The sequence below is a fragment of the Colletotrichum destructivum genome, chromosome 5, assembly GCF_034447905.1.
Source record: "Colletotrichum destructivum chromosome 5, complete sequence".
Taxonomy (NCBI): domain Eukaryota; kingdom Fungi; phylum Ascomycota; class Sordariomycetes; order Glomerellales; family Glomerellaceae; genus Colletotrichum; species Colletotrichum destructivum.
This window is the reverse complement of record NC_085900.1, coordinates 2239284-2256340: the sequence shown is the minus strand read 5'-3', so window position 1 is coordinate 2256340 and position 17057 is coordinate 2239284. Positions and strand designations below refer to the sequence as shown.

The window sequence follows — 17057 nt, the reverse complement described above, 5'->3', positions numbered from 1 at the left end:
CACTCGCTTAAACCATCCAGGATTCTTATCTCCCTGTCAAAACATCCCCCTTTTCAACTCGTTGAGCGCCAAATCTTCTAATCGGCGCCGTTCGACACCGACAATGTTTTGATTGCGCCCGCTAAGTTACCGCCGACATGTCCGAAACCAGCCGGGCGAGGGCTTCTCATGCCCGGGCTCCTCTCGCGGATGCTACTCAGCGCATCAACAATGCTTCACCCAAAACCCCTGCTAAGCCACCCAAGTCGCGCGACAAAACCGCTGGTCATTCGCACCACGCTGCTGCCTCCGACCGACAACGCTATGTCGACAAACACGATCTTCCCGTGTCCGGGGCGAGGGCGAACGCTGCTTCCGGCTCCCGCAACCCTGCCGTGGCAAGAGCGAGGGCGTCCCAAGAAACCGACCCGTCGAAGCGCATGTCACAGGCCTCTCAGACTTCCACGGCCCCATCGAGTAAAAGAAACAGCGGCTACGCTTACAAGACACATATCGGACCCTGGTTACTGGGCAAGACTCTCGGAAAGGGCTCCTCAGCTCGTGTAAGGCTTTGCAAGCACCGGCTTTCCGGAGAGTTGGCCGCCGTCAAAATCGTCCCCAAGAAAACCGCCTACTTGATTCAAGCTGGCAGCCTCGCTGAACTCCACGACTATGACGATAGCCTACCCGAGAAAATCAACGGCGAAATGCGCGTGCCTCTTTCAATCGAGCGAGAGGTGGCCATCTTGAAGCTGGTCGATCACCCCAACGTTATGAAAGTCTATGATATTTGGGAGAATCGCTCAGAGATGTACGGGATCTTCCTCCTTGCTTCAATTTCCGCAAACTGACCCGAGAGTAGTTATCTGGTGCTCGAATACGTCGAGCAGGGAGACCTATTTGACTACATCAATAACAATGGTCGCTTCACAGAGGAGGGCGCCATGTTTCTCTTTCGACAGATGATGAGCGCTCTCCAATACTGTCATTCCTTCAACATCTGTCATCGCGATCTCAAACCCGAGAACATTCTGCTGACTTCCGACAACAAAGTCAAAATTGCCGACTTTGGCATGGCTGCCTTGCACCAGTCTTCGGACCATCGTCTCGTCACAGCTTGCGGCAGTCCTCACTACGCCGCTCCCGAGCTTCTGAAGCACAAGCATTACCGCGGAGACAAAGCGGACATATGGTCTCTGGGAGTCATTCTCTATGCACTTCTGGCTGCATGCTTGCCTTTCGATGATCCGGACATCGGAGCATTGCTGCAGAAAACCAAGAGGGGCATATATGAAATACCAGAGTATTTGAGCCCGGAAGCCAAAGATCTCATTCGCCGCATGCTCGTCGCCAATCCTGACACCAGAATCAGCATCAAGGAGATGTGGCAGCACCCGCTGATTCGCAAGTACGACTATCTCGATAACCTCGGCAACAATGGCCAACTCCATGACCTTCGCAAGGGCTTCCATTACACTCCCTTGAAGCCACACGAGGTCGACCCTCACTTGGTCAGACAGCTTCGGTCTTTGTGGCACATGCTTACTGAACACCAAATCAAGTTGAAGCTCATGGATTCGGCGTAAGTAAAACTTCAGGTTGAGTCTTGGAGAAAGTGACTGACAAGGTCTAGGAAAAACGACCAAAAACTATTCTATTGGCTTCTTCACACCTACCGCCAGAAGCAGCTCGAGAATTTTCTTCCGGAGCTTTCACAGTCGCCCAGTGATTACCATCATCTTCATGAGCCTATTTGGAAGAAAAGGGTGTCAACTGTCGAGTTCAAACAGCCTAGAGCAGACGGAACTGGCAGAAGTGTCTCGCGTTTCACGGTCATTTCGCACGTCGCAGAAACTGACGATGGCACGGTTCAGAGCTACGATCCTTACAATTCAAGTCGGCCTATGCGCGGTCATTCTCAGGCCAGCCATGCCAAGATTGTGGTCCATCGCGCTCGGCGAGGATCCATGAAGCGAGACAACACTCAGACATCACAACTGTCGCGCGTCAAGACAGGCTCAACAATACGCCATTCGCGCGTCAATTCTCAGCGAATAGCCAACCCTGGTCGCTTCCAGTCGCCTCGCAGCTCAATGAACTCTCTACACAGCAGCAGACAGGGAACTTCTTATGCCCGGCCAGCTTCTCGCCACAAGAGAGGTATTGACTTTTCTCACATAAGAAAGAAGTCTACCGATCTTCAAGTGGACAAGCGTCGCCGAGGCGTCTCTAAAGCCATCGGAGAAGAGGAACAGCAGGAAAGACCCACGTCGCCGACAAGCCCCCAAAAGCAGGCTCCTGTGATGGAAAGGCCCAGGCCGAGGCTCAAGATTATGAAGCCTCGAGACCCCGCTGTCATTGTCAACGAGGAGGTGCGCGACTTCAGCAACAGTATCGCCAAAGACTGCGATGAAGCTTTCAACAGTTTCATGACCGCCGATGAGACAACCGAGCTGTGTTTGGATGAAGGAATCGGCAGAGAAAGAGACTCAACGGGCCTGTCTTTGAGACAACCAAGACCATCGACGGAGAACTCAACTAATCCGTACCACCCGTGGGACACCCGGCCCTTACCCCCTCTGCCACCTCCCAGATCAACGCAGTCTCCGAGCCCGGCAGCAGACAGAACAGAAATGTATCAAGATCAGTCTAGGGATGCGCACAACAACACTGGTCGTGTTGGAAAGTTTGTGGATCAAGTCAACCGCTTAGGCTTCCCTGCCTTGTTGCCCAAACAGGACCGCCGCACCGTGTCTGCACCACCCCAAGGACAGCACGATAGGACTGGGGGCCGTCTGCCGGCCATCAATGAAAACGGAAGAGATTCGGAGTCGTCATCACACTGGGGCGAAGGTGACAGAAACAGGATCGTGTCTGCGCCCCCTAAGACTCCAGCCGGCCAAACTGATGAGGGCCTAGACTACCTAGTTCGGGCAGGCGAGACGATTCGCGTGGTCAACTCTCCGAGTGCAACGAGCCCAATCCCCAAGCCTTTGAATGTTCGGAAGAAGACCGCAGAGCGGCCAACTCACCGCGATCAGGTCGATGAGCGTTTCGTCTACATGCACGGGGCGTCGGGCGTAGATGAGCCGCAGATCCCCTCAACTGCGACTCACACCAGTGGCCCGACCAAGCAGAAGAAGTCGTCATGGTTTAAGCGTGTCTCGAAGGATAGCACTTCTAGAGAGGGAAGCATCCATACTGAGGCAACCCTGGAAACTCAGGCGTGCAGCATGACAACCCAGTCCACAGCCCCGAGCCGCTCCGAGACGAAGTTCCACGAACCACCTCCGCCAGTGGCAGCCAAGAAGAAGGGCTTCGGATTGCTCTTCTGGAGGAGCAATAAAGACAAGACCGAGGGTAAGATGGAGATTGCTGGTACGCAACTGATTCCAAGCATCAAATTGGCCGGCCACGAACAACTGACACATTTTGCAGGCCCAGAGTATGACGACTCGCCTTCTCCCAAGCATCGAAGCGCTGTCCAACACAAGACTAGCCGGAAGTCAGCTAAGGGCTGGAACGGTTCAGATAGTGGCGCACGAACCATTGACGTCCATCGTAATTGGCTTGCCAGACTATTTGGGGTCAAGCCGGCGACGAGCTACGTGTGCTTGATGATGTCTCGCAAGCGATCTCGACAGGAAATCGTTGCTCTCCTTAAAGACTGGCGACGTTATGGTATGGGTGATATTCAAGTTGACAAGGAGAGAAACATTGTGTTTGCCCGTGTTGGGGCCGAGAATTGTAAGTCTTCTTTTATCAGGACCGAGATTGCATTCTCAGGAATTTCCAGCGACTAACCTTTATCAGACTTAGGCATGAAAGAAGTTGCATTTGCCGCGGAGGTTATGACGGTGATTGAGCATGGGAAGAAGGGGCCGCTCTGTATTGTTCGATTTACCCAGGAGCGTGGAGCGGCAAGCAGCTTCCACAAGGTGGTGGACACGGTTCGGACAGTTTTCGGATCCCGTGGACTACTTGTCACGGATAAGTCCAAGGAGAAGATGATGATCAAAACGCTCAATTCCTGAGGATGGACAAGATTGCATTTGGCGTCACAAAGTCGGCGGCGACATTGCGTATGGGGTGGCCGGTCCGGGAGGTTGCTAGACTGAGGACCAGCCGGTAGCCCTTGGGTTCTGCTTTTTCTTTTTCTCTTTATTTTTCTTACACTCACTCGCCAGATCAACGTCTGGACTCAAGCATTGGGCGGGGGACTGAATTTGGCGGGCAAGACTTGATTCGCTGAGACACTTGGCGACGGCTCGACATACAGCACGGTTTCGGAATACATTGGGGACGCACAGAGAATGGATACATAATGTTGTTGGATGACTTGCACGGCATCGACGCCGGGGCTTGTATCAATAGACAAACAAGGCAGATTGGAGGACAGTGGGGGCTTGACACGCGGTCTAGGTCGAGAGGGGAGTCCAGTCATACTGCTTCTTTGTATTGCTAAGAGAGAACGAGACTATCGTTCGTAGAGCTGAGCTACTTAGGTACCAAAAGTTGATTGTTAGGAGGGCTGGAAGTCCATATCATGTCACTCTCGCGCTCGTGACAGCAGTGACCGGAAACTGTCGGCATTTGCGGGTACGCTGATTGGGCTTTGGAAAAGCTGGGGTAGTAGCACGGGGAGTAGACCTCGGCAGCTCGGTGAATTGGACCTTGGTACAGATACAGACAAAGGTGGATGTGAGCTCGAGCCACGGGGATTACTGGGATCTGCGTCATAGGAGCAGGCAAGTGGTCATGCTGTTCTTGGAGCCTTCGCGACTGAGGAACGCTGCTGCGAAGTCTTCTTTACTCTCCGTTTCTCTCCTCGCCCTTTTGATTGAGAGCGATGTGGATCGGTTGCAATTTGGGAATACCAAAGACCGTCTGTTCCTTATTGATACCCCAGCCCAGAGGACAGTCCAATAGTGGGGCTTTGCAGAGGTTACTGCTGTGGCCGTGGCTCTGGCCGGCGGCGACATGTGCATGTGCGGACAGTGGATCCTTATCGCGCCGGATCCGATTTCGGCACGGGAACTGGAGCACCTTTCGCATGTTGAGCCCACGCAAACGCTCAACAATACGTGAAAGGATTTTTCATGATTGCTCGATGGCATGAAGTAAGAAAATCGAGAGGCAGTAAGGCTGGCTCCCGCGCCCGGGTCCGAGTCAGGGCGGCGGAAATGGCTGCTTCAGAACTGTCTGGCCCACGGGTGCTTCAGTCGATTTTCTGTGCAAGTCTTATCGCGGTCCGACCCCACCATGCATCATGTTCTGTTCTTTCTCCCCTCGTCCGTGTTGCCCCCCGCAATCCAATGGGGACTCGCCAGAGGCACTCCAATGAGGTCACTGGTAGGTGGTGTTGCGTTGCGTTGCGTTGCGTTGCGTTGCTAGGACGGTGGTTATTGGATCATCATCGACCCTTGCAGTGAGCCAGACCCGGCTCCGAGTATCTATACTCTGTACATAGTATTGGAATGCGAGGCAAGGTAAAAAATAATTATACATAATTTGCTTGGCCCGGGCGGTAGTATCCGGATAGTGGTACATTCCACCAAGCGAGGCCGGCAAGCACATGCAAAGTCACGGCGCCGGCTTTTGGCAATGGCAAGAGGGAGGGAGGAGGGAGCTTCGGCTTCCTTCTGGCCTCTGTGGTTTCATGCTGCAGCTTCTCCACACTTTCACAAGCGTCCGCCGCCTCCTCCAACCTTTTCCCTTTGACGAAGCTCCTTTGTACTGCCCACCATATGTAACCAGATCTCCAACACGCCTCTCTTCTCCCCGCGGTCCGGCTCTGGAGCTCTCCATCCACCCGAGCGAGCCCGATCACTGCCGACAATGGATGGGATGCCGGCTGTTTCTAGTTCCTTGCGACCCTCTCTCCCTCGGGGTCCTGGCAACGCCCACAATGGCTCACGATACATGCACTGATGGTGCGAACGCCCACTTGTTTGCATGTACCTCTCTCTGGTGGGGCCACAGCGGCCCCCTGGGAGGGTTCCCTTTTGCCTCTTGCCTGTTCTGCGCATGCATCTTCGCCGGCCCATGTCATGTCACTCACGGATGGGCGCCGGCCAACCCCTCCACTCGCTCGTCTGTGCCGAGCTTGCGACGGCACTCGTCGAGGTCGATCGGATCTCTCGACCACTATTACACGGCATAGCGCTTTTACATATCACTTTCTCGTCGCCCATCCCCCAAACTTGACAGGCTTTTTCTTCTTCTACTTCTTCCAGAATCTCAGCTGCTCTTCTTCCTTCGCATCTCTTGCCCCAGATCAATCCCTTCGTCTCCTTGAACTCTAAAGATACCCCCCCCTACGTACAAGACGCTTACCACAACCGTCGTTCTGTCTCACGACGTAAGCTTGTGCGCATTCCTCTAACACGTGAAAACCTTCTGCCACAATCCTCCGCCGACGACATCAGTAGTGTGCAACCTACATCGTCGACACCATCATCAGCAGCACCACACACATACCCACGTACACATAACCACCACAATGGCGACCACCGAGACAATTCTCCAGGGCGTCAATGTCCTGGGTGCCGTCACGGATGCCCAGCGCAAGATCCTGACTCCCGATGCACTCGCTTTCCTGGCCTTGCTGCATCGCTCCTTCAACGCCACCCGCAAGTCTTTGCTTGAGCGCCGCAAGCTCCGCCAGGCCGAGCTGGACCGCGGCGTCCTCCCCGACTTCCTCGCCGAGACCAAGCACATCAGAGAGAACTCCACATGGAAGGGTGCCCCGCCCGCCCCGGGTCTGGTCGACCGTAGAGTCGAGATCACTGGCCCGACCGACCGGAAAATGGTCGTCAATGCCTTGAACTCGGATGTCTGGACTTATATGGCCGACTTTGAAGGTGACTTTGCCCCAATCTTTTCCAGCCAAGAAGGAAGGCCGTGGGCCTTGGTGTGCTGACGAGCCTTGTCGTAGATTCGAGTGCCCCGACATGGGAGAATATGGTCAATGGCCAGGTCAACCTCTATGATGCCAACCGCCGTAAGGTCGACTTCAAGCAGGGTTCCAAGGAATACAAGCTGCGCACCGACCGGACGCTGCCTACCTTGATTGTTCGTCCTCGCGGCTGGCATTTGGAAGAGAAGCATGTCACCGTCGACGGCGAGCCCATCTCCGGCTCCCTGTTCGATTTTGGCCTCTACTTCTACCACAATGCCCACCAGACCCTCAAGATTGGCATTGGCCCATACTTCTACCTTCCCAAGATGGAGTCCCATCTCGAGGCTCGCCTGTGGAACGACGCATTCAACCTCGCCCAGGACTATTGCGGCGTGCCCCGCGGCACCATCCGCGGGACCGTCCTGATTGAGACCATTCTCGCCGCCTTTGAGATGGACGAGATCATCTACGAGCTGAGAGACCACAGCTCCGGTCTCAACTGTGGTCGTTGGGACTACATCTTCAGCACCATCAAGAAGTTCAGGAACAACTCCAACTTTGTCCTGCCGGATCGTAGCGCCGTGACCATGACGGTTCCCTTCATGGACTCCTACGTCAGTGGACATGCGCCCCTCGTGTGACATGTCAATCTAACCTTCTATGCAGGTCAAGCTCCTCATCCAGACCTGCCACAAGAGAGGCGTTCACGCCATGGGCGGCATGGCTGCCCAGATTCCCATCAAGGACGATAAGGCGGCTAACGACAAGGCCATGGAAGGCGTCCGCGCCGACAAGTTGCGCGAAGTGCGTGCCGGCCACGATGGGTGAGTTGGCTTGCTTGCCGCCCCGTGTGCCTGCCACAGGTCAGCCACTGACACGAGATACTAGAACCTGGGTCGCTCACCCTGCCCTGGCGGCCATCGCCTCCGAAATCTTCAACAAGAACATGCCGACGCCCAACCAGCTTTTCGTCCGCCGCGAGGACGTCAAGATTGGCCAAAACGACCTGCTCAACATGAATGTTCCCGGTAAAATCACCGAGGAGGGCATCAAGAAGAACCTCAACATCGGCCTCGGCTACATGGAGGCCTGGATCCGCGGCGTCGGCTGCGTTCCCATCAACTACCTCATGTAAGTTTGCATCCTCAACATGATCGATCGATGGGTAGTGTAGGAAAGAGACTTACTGCTGTTCTCAGGGAGGACGCCGCCACCGCCGAGGTCTCCCGCTCCCAGCTCTGGCAGTGGGTGAAGCACGGCGTATCCACCGCCGAGGGCAAGAAGGTGGACAAGGCCTACGCTCTCAAGCTCCTCAAGGAGTCAACCGACGAGCTGGCCAGCAAGGCGCCCAAGGGCAACAAGTTCCACCTCGCCGCGCAGTACTTTGCCGGCCAGGTCACTGGGGAGGACTACGCCGATTTCCTGACCACGTAAGCCTGCACTCGTTACCATCCATTCATCCATCCATCCATCCACTCATCTCTCGTCGCCACATCGCCACGTCGCCACCGTCGGTGGTTGGCGGTGGGTTTTGGGCGCTTGTTTCTTTTCATCGGCATGCTCGCCTTGTGGCTTTTTCCCCTTCGGAGATTGTTGATCCTGAAGCCCGGTCTTTGATGAGGCCATTTTTACTGATGAGTCACTTCCATAGTCTCCTGTACGACGAGATCACCGCCGTTGGTAGCGCGCGCCCTGCCGCCAAGTTGTAAGTTGGGAAGGAGCTGTCCGAAAGCTCGCCTCGGACGAGCTAGAAGGTCACGCTTGCAATGTAGTGCGTATTGGAACCTCTGAGTCCAACCTCTGGTTGGGTAGAAAGGGGATTCATGCCGGTGCGAGCTGGGAAAATGTTTCACCGACGGATGGGTCTTGAGGCAAAACAACCAACCGTTGGATCAGCACTTCTGTTGAATCAAGAAGGGAGATTGTCCGTCCATGACTTGGAAATCTGTGTTATGTATTTGTTCACGAATGGAAGAAATAAATGGAGCTTGATATTCTTTTTTTTTTGCTAACCATTATCGCACCCCCCACCCCCCCCCATTGCGCCTCACTCACTCACACACACACATACACACAAACGCTCTCAGAGGTATCTACCCGGGCCTATTCAAAATGCTATCCACCTCGAGGTCTCGGATTCCTCCTGTATCCTCGCACCAATCGTGAGGAGGTGGCTGCTTTGTGGCTTTGAACGTCGGCTTGACCTGGTTGCTCTGGTTGGCCGGACTTCCCTGTGGCTCCACGACGCGCCGGAGCTGGTCCCGTGACAGGAGCCGAAGAAAGGGGATCTCTTGCTGCCACACCCATCTAGCTTAATGATGAACGGGTGAGACGGACCGATCGTGAAGAGCAAGCTCCATGACCACCCCGCTCCCCTGCACACGCCCCCCTCGCTTCCAAGCGGAGGAGAAGCAACAAGGGAATTTCGTTCGAGCCGGTGGGCTGCGCTTCCTCGTGTACATGCTTGCGATCGGCCGACTGGGAAAGAAGAAATGGTGTTGACTATCCGTACATTGATGGTCAATGGGGTTGTCACTGCTGGACCCTACATGCAGGGCGGGTTCGCGTGCCGAGGCCTAGGCCGGAGGCTCGTCGACGTCGACTCGAGTGAGCGCCGATGACGTGTTGTGTTGCGAAAGGCTCCTGAGGCAGGGATGGGCAACGGCCCTGCGACCAGGCGGAGGGGGGATGGGGATACGAAGGTGTTGTTGGGAAACGCTAAGAGGCTGTCATGGACGCGGGATGTCCGGACATTAGGATGCTGCTAGGGGCGGGCCGCGATGGTGCAACACGGTGAGGGGGTTGTCGTGTAAGTGTCGGTCCACCTGTTGGCTGAGCATGCCTGCGTGAGATAGGACGGCGCCTGACGCAAGACAAATGCCCGCTTGCCTCCTGTCGTTATCGTCGCCGTCATCTGTCATATCGACAAGTCACAGCAGGCTGTTTCAGTGTGGTCTACGGTGGCCGCCTCTCCCTTCCACACTGCGAATGGGACTGACAACCCGCAGAGGGAGGCCGACGGGATTGCCGGTCTGGTTAGTCGGGTTGCTTTGCGAGCCCCGAAGCGGGCCGTCTGGACGAGGGCGGACTATGCTGCCCTTGGAGCCTCCGCTCTGCTCGTGTTCTTGTTCTTGTTCTTCTACTTCTTCTTCGGAAGGCCGGGTATCGGCCATATTCAGAGATGTGGTGCTTTCCCGTCTCGATGAGGGGTGGGGGATCTGGAGGGTCCAGCAGGGGCTTACTTTTTCGAGGGGGGAGGGTCCGATCGCCTTAGTCTTCTTCGCCATCTTCAAAAAGAAGCCTGGAGCTATGCGGCTCGACAACGAGACCCAGTGCTGATCAGTGGGGAGGAGGGGGTGCGACCCGCTCGACATCGCCATCGTGGTGAGAGAGACAGAGAGAGAAAGAGAGACCGATCCCATCGTCGGGTGTTCGCATCATGTACCCGAATTCGGCTCGCCCCACGGCATCCCAATTTCTTCTGTAGTCGTTGCTGGCCGAGATTGGATCCAGCTATGCGCCTTGGCAAGTCAGAACAATGTGATGGGTCATTTCTGGGTGACGATGTCGAATGTGATGGATCATTAAACGGCCCGCCGCGAAGTGGTTCGAATGCCACGCCCGAACGTGTAGGTCCAAGCGAGGGTTTTGGTTTGAACACATCAAGTGCCTCAGTCACCCATGCCGAGGACGCTGGGGGGGTTTTGTTTTCCTTCCCCTTCAGTAATGTTTCTTTCTTTTGCCCCAGGTCCCCGCGGTTTGGTCATTTATGATGAATCGAAGTCACGAGACGATAAGAGGCGCAAGGGGGCGCGCAGCCTTCGGCGAGGCTCTGATGACACAACCTCTCGAACCGTCAATCCAGAAAGAAAGCGCTCTTGCGCGAGCGTGCAGACCTCTTGTCTTTGGCTCGGACGCCACAGATTCGAGACCAGGTTCAGAAGTTCGGTTCGAGAGGCCCGAAGCGGGAGAAAAGAAAAGTATGCCTGGCGTCTAGTTTTGAGCCTTGCCTGCTCTCCTCCCGGTGCATCGGTCAGCTTCGTGGCATCAAAAGAAACTGGAGAGGCCGGCTCTTGTCTGCGTTTTCTCTTCTCTCCTTGGCATTTCCGGTGAGAGTCACATTTGTTCTTGCTCGAGGCATACCCCCACCCCCCTTCCAATTGCCAGGGAAAACACCAGAGGCGACCCGCTCGCCATCGTCCCGGTGTCACCAAACCATTGTGTTCGCCGAGACATCAGCAAACCTAATGCATTTGACCAGTGAGAGATATGGTGTATCTCTGCTGTTCGTGCTTTGTCTCGAATCGTCGAGGGTGTCGTAATCTGGTGGAAATAGCTGCCGGTTGTAATCATTGGGTCTTTTCTATTGAGGCCTGTGATCTGAAAACCACGAGGGCAGGTTGACACACTTCGCCGGCTTGTGCAACTGTGGGTTTAATGATAATACCAGGCAATCGGTGAAGAAAGAAGAAATATGCGACACCGATGAAATCACCCGGTGTCGTGTAACTGGGATGAACCGCCTGCTTCACGAACGTACCATGAACCATCCAGGCGGATAGCCAAGGCGAGGGTCTGCGCAAACGCTGCAATCATTACGTGAAGTCCTCGGCAACACACCCGTGTCGACTTCAAGCTCCACTGCTGTGTACATGTTCCACTAACATCGAACATACGAAGGTAACCCGCACCTCACAAAAGCGCATTGACGAGACTGTGAGACGCAAAATATGACAGACGGGGAGGTGAGACTAGCGGCTTTTCTAGCGTCGAGGATGCCGTATTGGTGTCGTTGAGAATTCTCAAAAGCAACGCAGCGTCTCAGACCCTCTCTAGCGGCCTATAATACTAGACAGCGTGATGAATCTGATATGGCCGGTAGTGCGAGATCGGGACTGAACGCCATGTTTCTTTCGCCTTGTGCGACATGGCCTTTCTATTACGGCTCGGCATCTGAGGAAGGCGGGAAATAACAATTGTCCATTGGTATGTAACATGGAAGAGTGCTGGTGTGCGTGCAACTGCAAGCGGCGGGTTGGCTATGTTGCCAGAGGAGGCTCCGTCAAACCGCGGGTGGTACGTACGCACTGCGACCTATTGGAGAGAATGAAACGTGCAGTTTGAAGTCCATGTCTACGGATCTGATGAAATCCAAGTTGCCAGACGAAGCATGTCCATGAATTGGAGTGCCAAGTTCCACGGTCCGAATTGCACGGTCTAATATCAAAATGGATGTCGAGTCCCTTAGGACGGACGACCCATGCTTCAGCCGAACCTCCGGAGCGACATGAGGCAAAACCGAAGAGTCTCAACTGGGCACAGTGCCCGCAATCCAAGAGGTTGAATTCTCATCATGCTTTGATGATACCGTAGTGTCTCTCCAATACAGTTTGGACAAGACGCGGATACAAACACCAGTGCATACCGATGTGGGCCGGGCCCGAGAACACTCAAAAGCAGGAAAATGTCGTGTTCGTGTCTCACGGCCCAGGGCTGACCTAGAACACATGATCATTGATGTGCCCTCACGTCCAAGTTGGCGATGCTTCGGCGCTGTGCCAGTCGAGTTCGAACACGGAGGCAAGAAGAAAACTGCTAAAAGCAACATCAGTCTCAAGGAGTTCAAGCCGAAATGGGGAGCAAGGGCTTCATTCTGAAATGACTATGGTTGCAGGAGTTCAAAATCGCGTCCTCAGAACTGAGGACTAGACTGAACCAGCTGTGTGTGTCCTGCAAAGGAATTTGCATGCAAACCCGATGGCCAAAAACGCCCCGCTGCAGCTGTGGGATTGAATATCCTGCCGCTCAAACCTTTTGAGACGAGACACTTGTAGAGCTGTGGCGGCATCGGCTGGTAGAAGAGCTGTGTGAAACTCCGTGTAGCACCTGAAAGGCCAAACAGCTGCTGTAGTGCATGGGAGACTTGTAAATCCCCTGTCTGGCTTGACTGATAGAATACCTTAGCACAGGGCTTCTCGCAACTACCCAGGATAGAAACGTGGATGGCTGAGTGCGGTCCAGCAGATCCGGCTGGGTAGGATGTCGTTGACATAGCAAAACATGTCCGAGAATGGTAATGTCGGTGTACACAAGGCATGAAATCAAGTGTTCAACCCAATTCTGGACCAGATCGCTGTGGCTTGGGTTTGACGTAAAACCTCAACACATCGGAGATGGCCAAAGAAGTACTTTCCAACAACGACGCTCTTGTTGGCATAATATACGGAACAATGGGTCATTTTATGAGCACAGCTTGCAGCATCCATAGCTAAGATGAGATGGTCAGTCAGCAACGACGGAAAGATGCTACCGTGATGAGGGGGTGGTGTTGGTACTCTGCAAGACATTATCGCCCTTCATCGAACGTTTGAAAGCCTAATCTTTGTTTATGCGTGGGGCGCCACGAAGAGACTCGTGGAAGGTGTTGACGACGATGGGGGCGATATCAAGGAGGCATTTTCCCGTCCTGCAACCGCCCGGGTACTGCCAAGGCATTGCTGCAAGTTTAACGGGCAACCGACTTTAATGTGGCGGGCAGGGCAGATGAATAACGAGCAGCGGTCAAGATAAGCTTCTGGGGGGCGGCGATGGGGTCGGCATTGACCTGTGAAGGAATTGAGAGCCACGAACGAGGAGGTGGCCATGCCATGAATTCAGTCTGGTTCCCAGGGGGAAGCCATGCACACGATTTGGGCTAAGCTTCGAGGTGATGGACATGGGACGAAGAAGGCTGACGCTGGCTGGGCTGACGCATGGTTAGCTGCAAGAGGGCCCAGGGATGTATGTGCATGGGACTTGCAGACGACTCCCGCGGCAGATGTGGAAGGTTGGCGACTGCCACGATCGCGGCGCCCAAAGCCATCGCGGCGGTGGGCCTGTTGCAGCGCGTGCAGTGCAGCCCTATTCAGGATGCGTCCTGTGGCATGCTGCTTTCCTCGGGTAGACGAGAAATATAGAGGCTGGAAGGATAAAGTTGTCGACGCAGTTGATGGGCGCTTGCGTCCAACGGCCAGGACGGCAGCGACGCATGATGGCCAGGGCGAGGCGGGAAAAAGGGAGGTGGCATCTGATATCCGGTATTCTCAGATTCAGTGCCTGCATACCTATGGATACTTGGATAGGAACAGTCATTGTGAGGCAAGTGTACGGATAGGATAGATGGTCAGTAAAATCCGAATCGGGCAATTCGCCGAAGGACTGGCACGGACAGGAGGATTGCGGTGGAACAAGGGAGTTTAGCTTGCTGGTTCTTTGGGGGGGGGGGGGGGGTTAATCAAGAATGAGTTTGTCGAAATATGACCAAGCGGCCCGAGTGTTGGCTGTATGCGGTGATGTGAATAAGCCGGTTGGTTTCGGATGGGGCAAGACTGGTGAAATGGATGCTGCCGGGCTGGGTTTGCGCCTAGTTGGGGGGTTTGGAAGGACGCGAAGCACGTTATGCCCATCTCAATCTCAATTTCACACCAACCCGAGGCGCATCTGGCCCTTGGGCAACGCAACCCGACAGCTGGGTCACTAAGCGGAGCGGGCGCGGGAACAGTGCAACCTCAAGATGGGATGGCAGGCGGCGGCCGCAGCACGGGGCGTCAGGAGGCGCCAGATCCCCCCAAGGGGTCCAAAGGTCCGGGTCGGAGTGGCAGAGTGGCTTCAGCGGTTTCCTTCCGGAGCAAGACGATCAGTGTCAGAGCTAAGGGGGGCCAGCCTGGACAAGCTCGCCTCACGAGACTTAGTGCACTATGCCAAGGTAGCTTATCGTGGTATGGTACGGTTAGGCTGTTGGGGCGGGCGCCGCTTCAAAGGGGAGAGGATGACCGAGAGCATGTTCATTTACGACACCCTGTTGCTGAGATGCGGCAGTGGCTGCCAGGTGTGAGGACCTGATGAGGCTGGACCCCTGGTGTGATTGACATGATGGCAGATCCGCGGGGCAGACGTCGCCATGTGCTAAATAGGAATGTCCCCGGCGGCGTGTGGACAAAGGCGAGCTTTAGGACGGTGAATGGAATAAATAAGATAGATGAGTGAACAAAAGGCGGAGGAATATCTGTCGGGTCTGATACGGTCCACGAATACGCACATATCGGAAATCAATCGGTCATACCTACTCTGTACCTGGCAAAGGTCCTCACTCCAGTGTGGCAGGGGGTGCGTACTGACAGACAGACAACGCTATCCGAGGCAGCAACAGCTTGAGTCCGAAGTCTTAGGTGGATCCTGATCGGGACTTCCCATGTTCGGATTTAAAGTTGAGCCATGGCTCCGTTCGTGCCAGTGTCGTTAGAGGCTCCTCCGGCCCACACGATTCGACGCGACACAAACCCTGACCTGGTGCTCTTCCTCCACGCTTATGCCCCACGCTACAGTCCCACCCCTTGGCGAAATACCTACCCTCTCTTTGGGTAAGTGCCTACCTAGGTACCTACCCCTAGGCTTGTATACTTTCGCCTGTTCTCGCCCGATCACTGTGCTTGATTTTGTGAGGCAGGTACAGATGCCCGGTGAACCTGGCCTCAATACCTAGCACCCAGGTAGGGAGGGAGGAAGTGAGCTCTAAGGAAGGAGTTGAAGCGCGAGGCGTGCCTTGGTTTTGTCTCTGTCCTTGCATTCATTCCCTAGCCCTCTCTCGTGCCAGTCGGGTCCCATGTGCTCTTTTCCCAAACCATCGATTCATTCCACTACCCTACCACACCACCCATTCTGTCCACACAACCGTCCCTCCAAGGGGAAACCCCCACCACGGCAAAATGTTTCTGTTTCTTTTCCTCCTCCTTGCCCGTGCCTCATCGCCGGAGAAAACGCCTCGTGCGCTGAGTCGCCTCCAACAAGATGGCACTTTTGCATCAATGGCTTGTCGACCGTTGCAGCCTTGACCGAATTTTCGGGATTACTCTGACGTTCGTCAGGATACCGTACCCCGACGACCACCAACTGTCCGCATTTGATACCCCAAACCTACATTCATACATACGTCCCCAGATTCTCAAGTTGAAGAGCTTATTTCTTCTCCCCTTGCTAGTACAGCCAGCCACCTGACTTGGTGTTCTCGACGTGCCGTTCCGCCAAAACTGTCACCACTACTGTACATGCAGCGTCGCATCGCGAATCCCATCACATCACACCATTGGGCAGTACGCATACCATCTTGATACTGAACGAACTTTCTGAGCCACCTGGCACTCTGCTCAGAACCAACTACATCAGCTCACTCCACCACCTCTTCTCCGCTGTGCCACAACGCGGCTACAACAACTTTGCACTTAGTCCCTCCCGGAACTGGCCAAGTGGCAACACGTACTGTAGCTGAAAGGAGTCTGCCACTCGGCCTGCCTACCACCAACCGACTGCCCTTGATTTGTCACACTCGCCGACACCTCGCAGGAAGAAGTATTGCAGGCACAGGTCCCCTTCCACCCTACCACGAATCGAGTACACAGATACCTCATCTCGTCCTCGCGGGCCTGATCGAGGCCCCGGCTTTTCGGAAGACCACATCCTGGTACGTTGTGTGTGCCCACCTGGTCTCTATCCCCAGTTCCGATACCAGTGCTCGTCTCTGCCCTCTTGGTGGTGTGGTCATCTACCCGGTTCCGCTGGTTCTCGTGTGAGCGATGACTGCCGTGCAAGCTCTCAACCAGATTGCATTGTGAGCGTGGGAGCCAGACCCTAGTCTCAAAGCCTTCCCGTTCGACCCCTGGAAAACGCCATCTAGGAGCACGGTCTGTCAGGCGCCCTCGGTGGCGTTGATCCTCTACCCGCGAAGCCAAAACGCCTCCCACGCGCCGCATCTTGTTGTGCGTCTGCGCCGCTGCGGCATGTCAACTCGACGATTGACATGAACACCATGAGCTCTCCTCGGTTTGAAGGCCCTCATTCCTCTATCCGTCAACGCGGCGCGTATCGGTATACACCATTAAGAGACCCATTCATCGTCGTCGCCCATCATACATCGCCCATCTCTCTTTATCTGTTCCGATATCTGCGGAGGAGATGGGACGACCACCCTCAAAAAAATCTAGTTCAATCCAGACAAACATCAAGCGGGGACGACCACCCGAAGAGCCCGTCCGAGAGGTCGGAAACCTCCATCAGTCAATCGGCGCTATCCCCTGTCTGTGACAGGGCTCGGAACCGCCATTACGCCCGTATCGTTGAGTGTGGTTGCCTACAGGTAAATGAC

General features: G+C 54.9%; 4 protein-coding genes across 4 annotated transcripts; 2 read left to right on the top strand and 2 right to left on the bottom strand.

The window, feature by feature from the left end:
* Positions 1-137: 137 nt before the first annotated feature.
* On the top strand, positions 138-4013 carry CDEST_08255 (Putative serine/threonine-protein kinase, active; the record flags this gene model as incomplete). Its single annotated transcript, XM_062924414.1, has 5 exons — positions 138-790; positions 842-1561; positions 1613-3357; positions 3418-3726; positions 3793-4013. 5 exons carry the CDS (start codon positions 138-140, stop codon positions 4011-4013), a joined length of 3648 nt encoding a protein of 1215 aa, XP_062780465.1.
* Positions 4014-6189: 2176 nt separating this feature from the next.
* On the top strand, positions 6190-9277 carry CDEST_08254 (Putative malate synthase). Its single transcript, XM_062924413.1, has 6 exons — positions 6190-6842; positions 6917-7494; positions 7547-7704; positions 7769-8011; positions 8080-8310; positions 8532-9277. Exons 1-6 carry the CDS (start codon positions 6482-6484, stop codon positions 8587-8589), a joined length of 1629 nt encoding a protein of 542 aa, XP_062780464.1. The 5' UTR covers positions 6190-6481; the 3' UTR covers positions 8590-9277.
* A 1-nt stretch (position 9278) lies between these two features.
* On the bottom strand, positions 9279-10567 carry CDEST_08253 (uncharacterized protein). The gene has a single exon (XM_062924412.1). It carries the CDS (start codon positions 10300-10302, stop codon positions 9826-9828), a length of 477 nt encoding a protein of 158 aa, XP_062780463.1. The 5' UTR covers positions 10303-10567; the 3' UTR covers positions 9279-9825.
* Positions 10568-12828: 2261 nt separating this feature from the next.
* On the bottom strand, positions 12829-13524 carry CDEST_08252 (uncharacterized protein; the record flags this gene model as incomplete). Its single annotated transcript, XM_062924411.1, has 1 exon — positions 12829-13524. One exon carries the CDS (start codon positions 13522-13524, stop codon positions 13267-13269), a length of 258 nt encoding a protein of 85 aa, XP_062780462.1. The 3' UTR covers positions 12829-13266.
* Positions 13525-17057: the final 3533 nt, after the last annotated feature.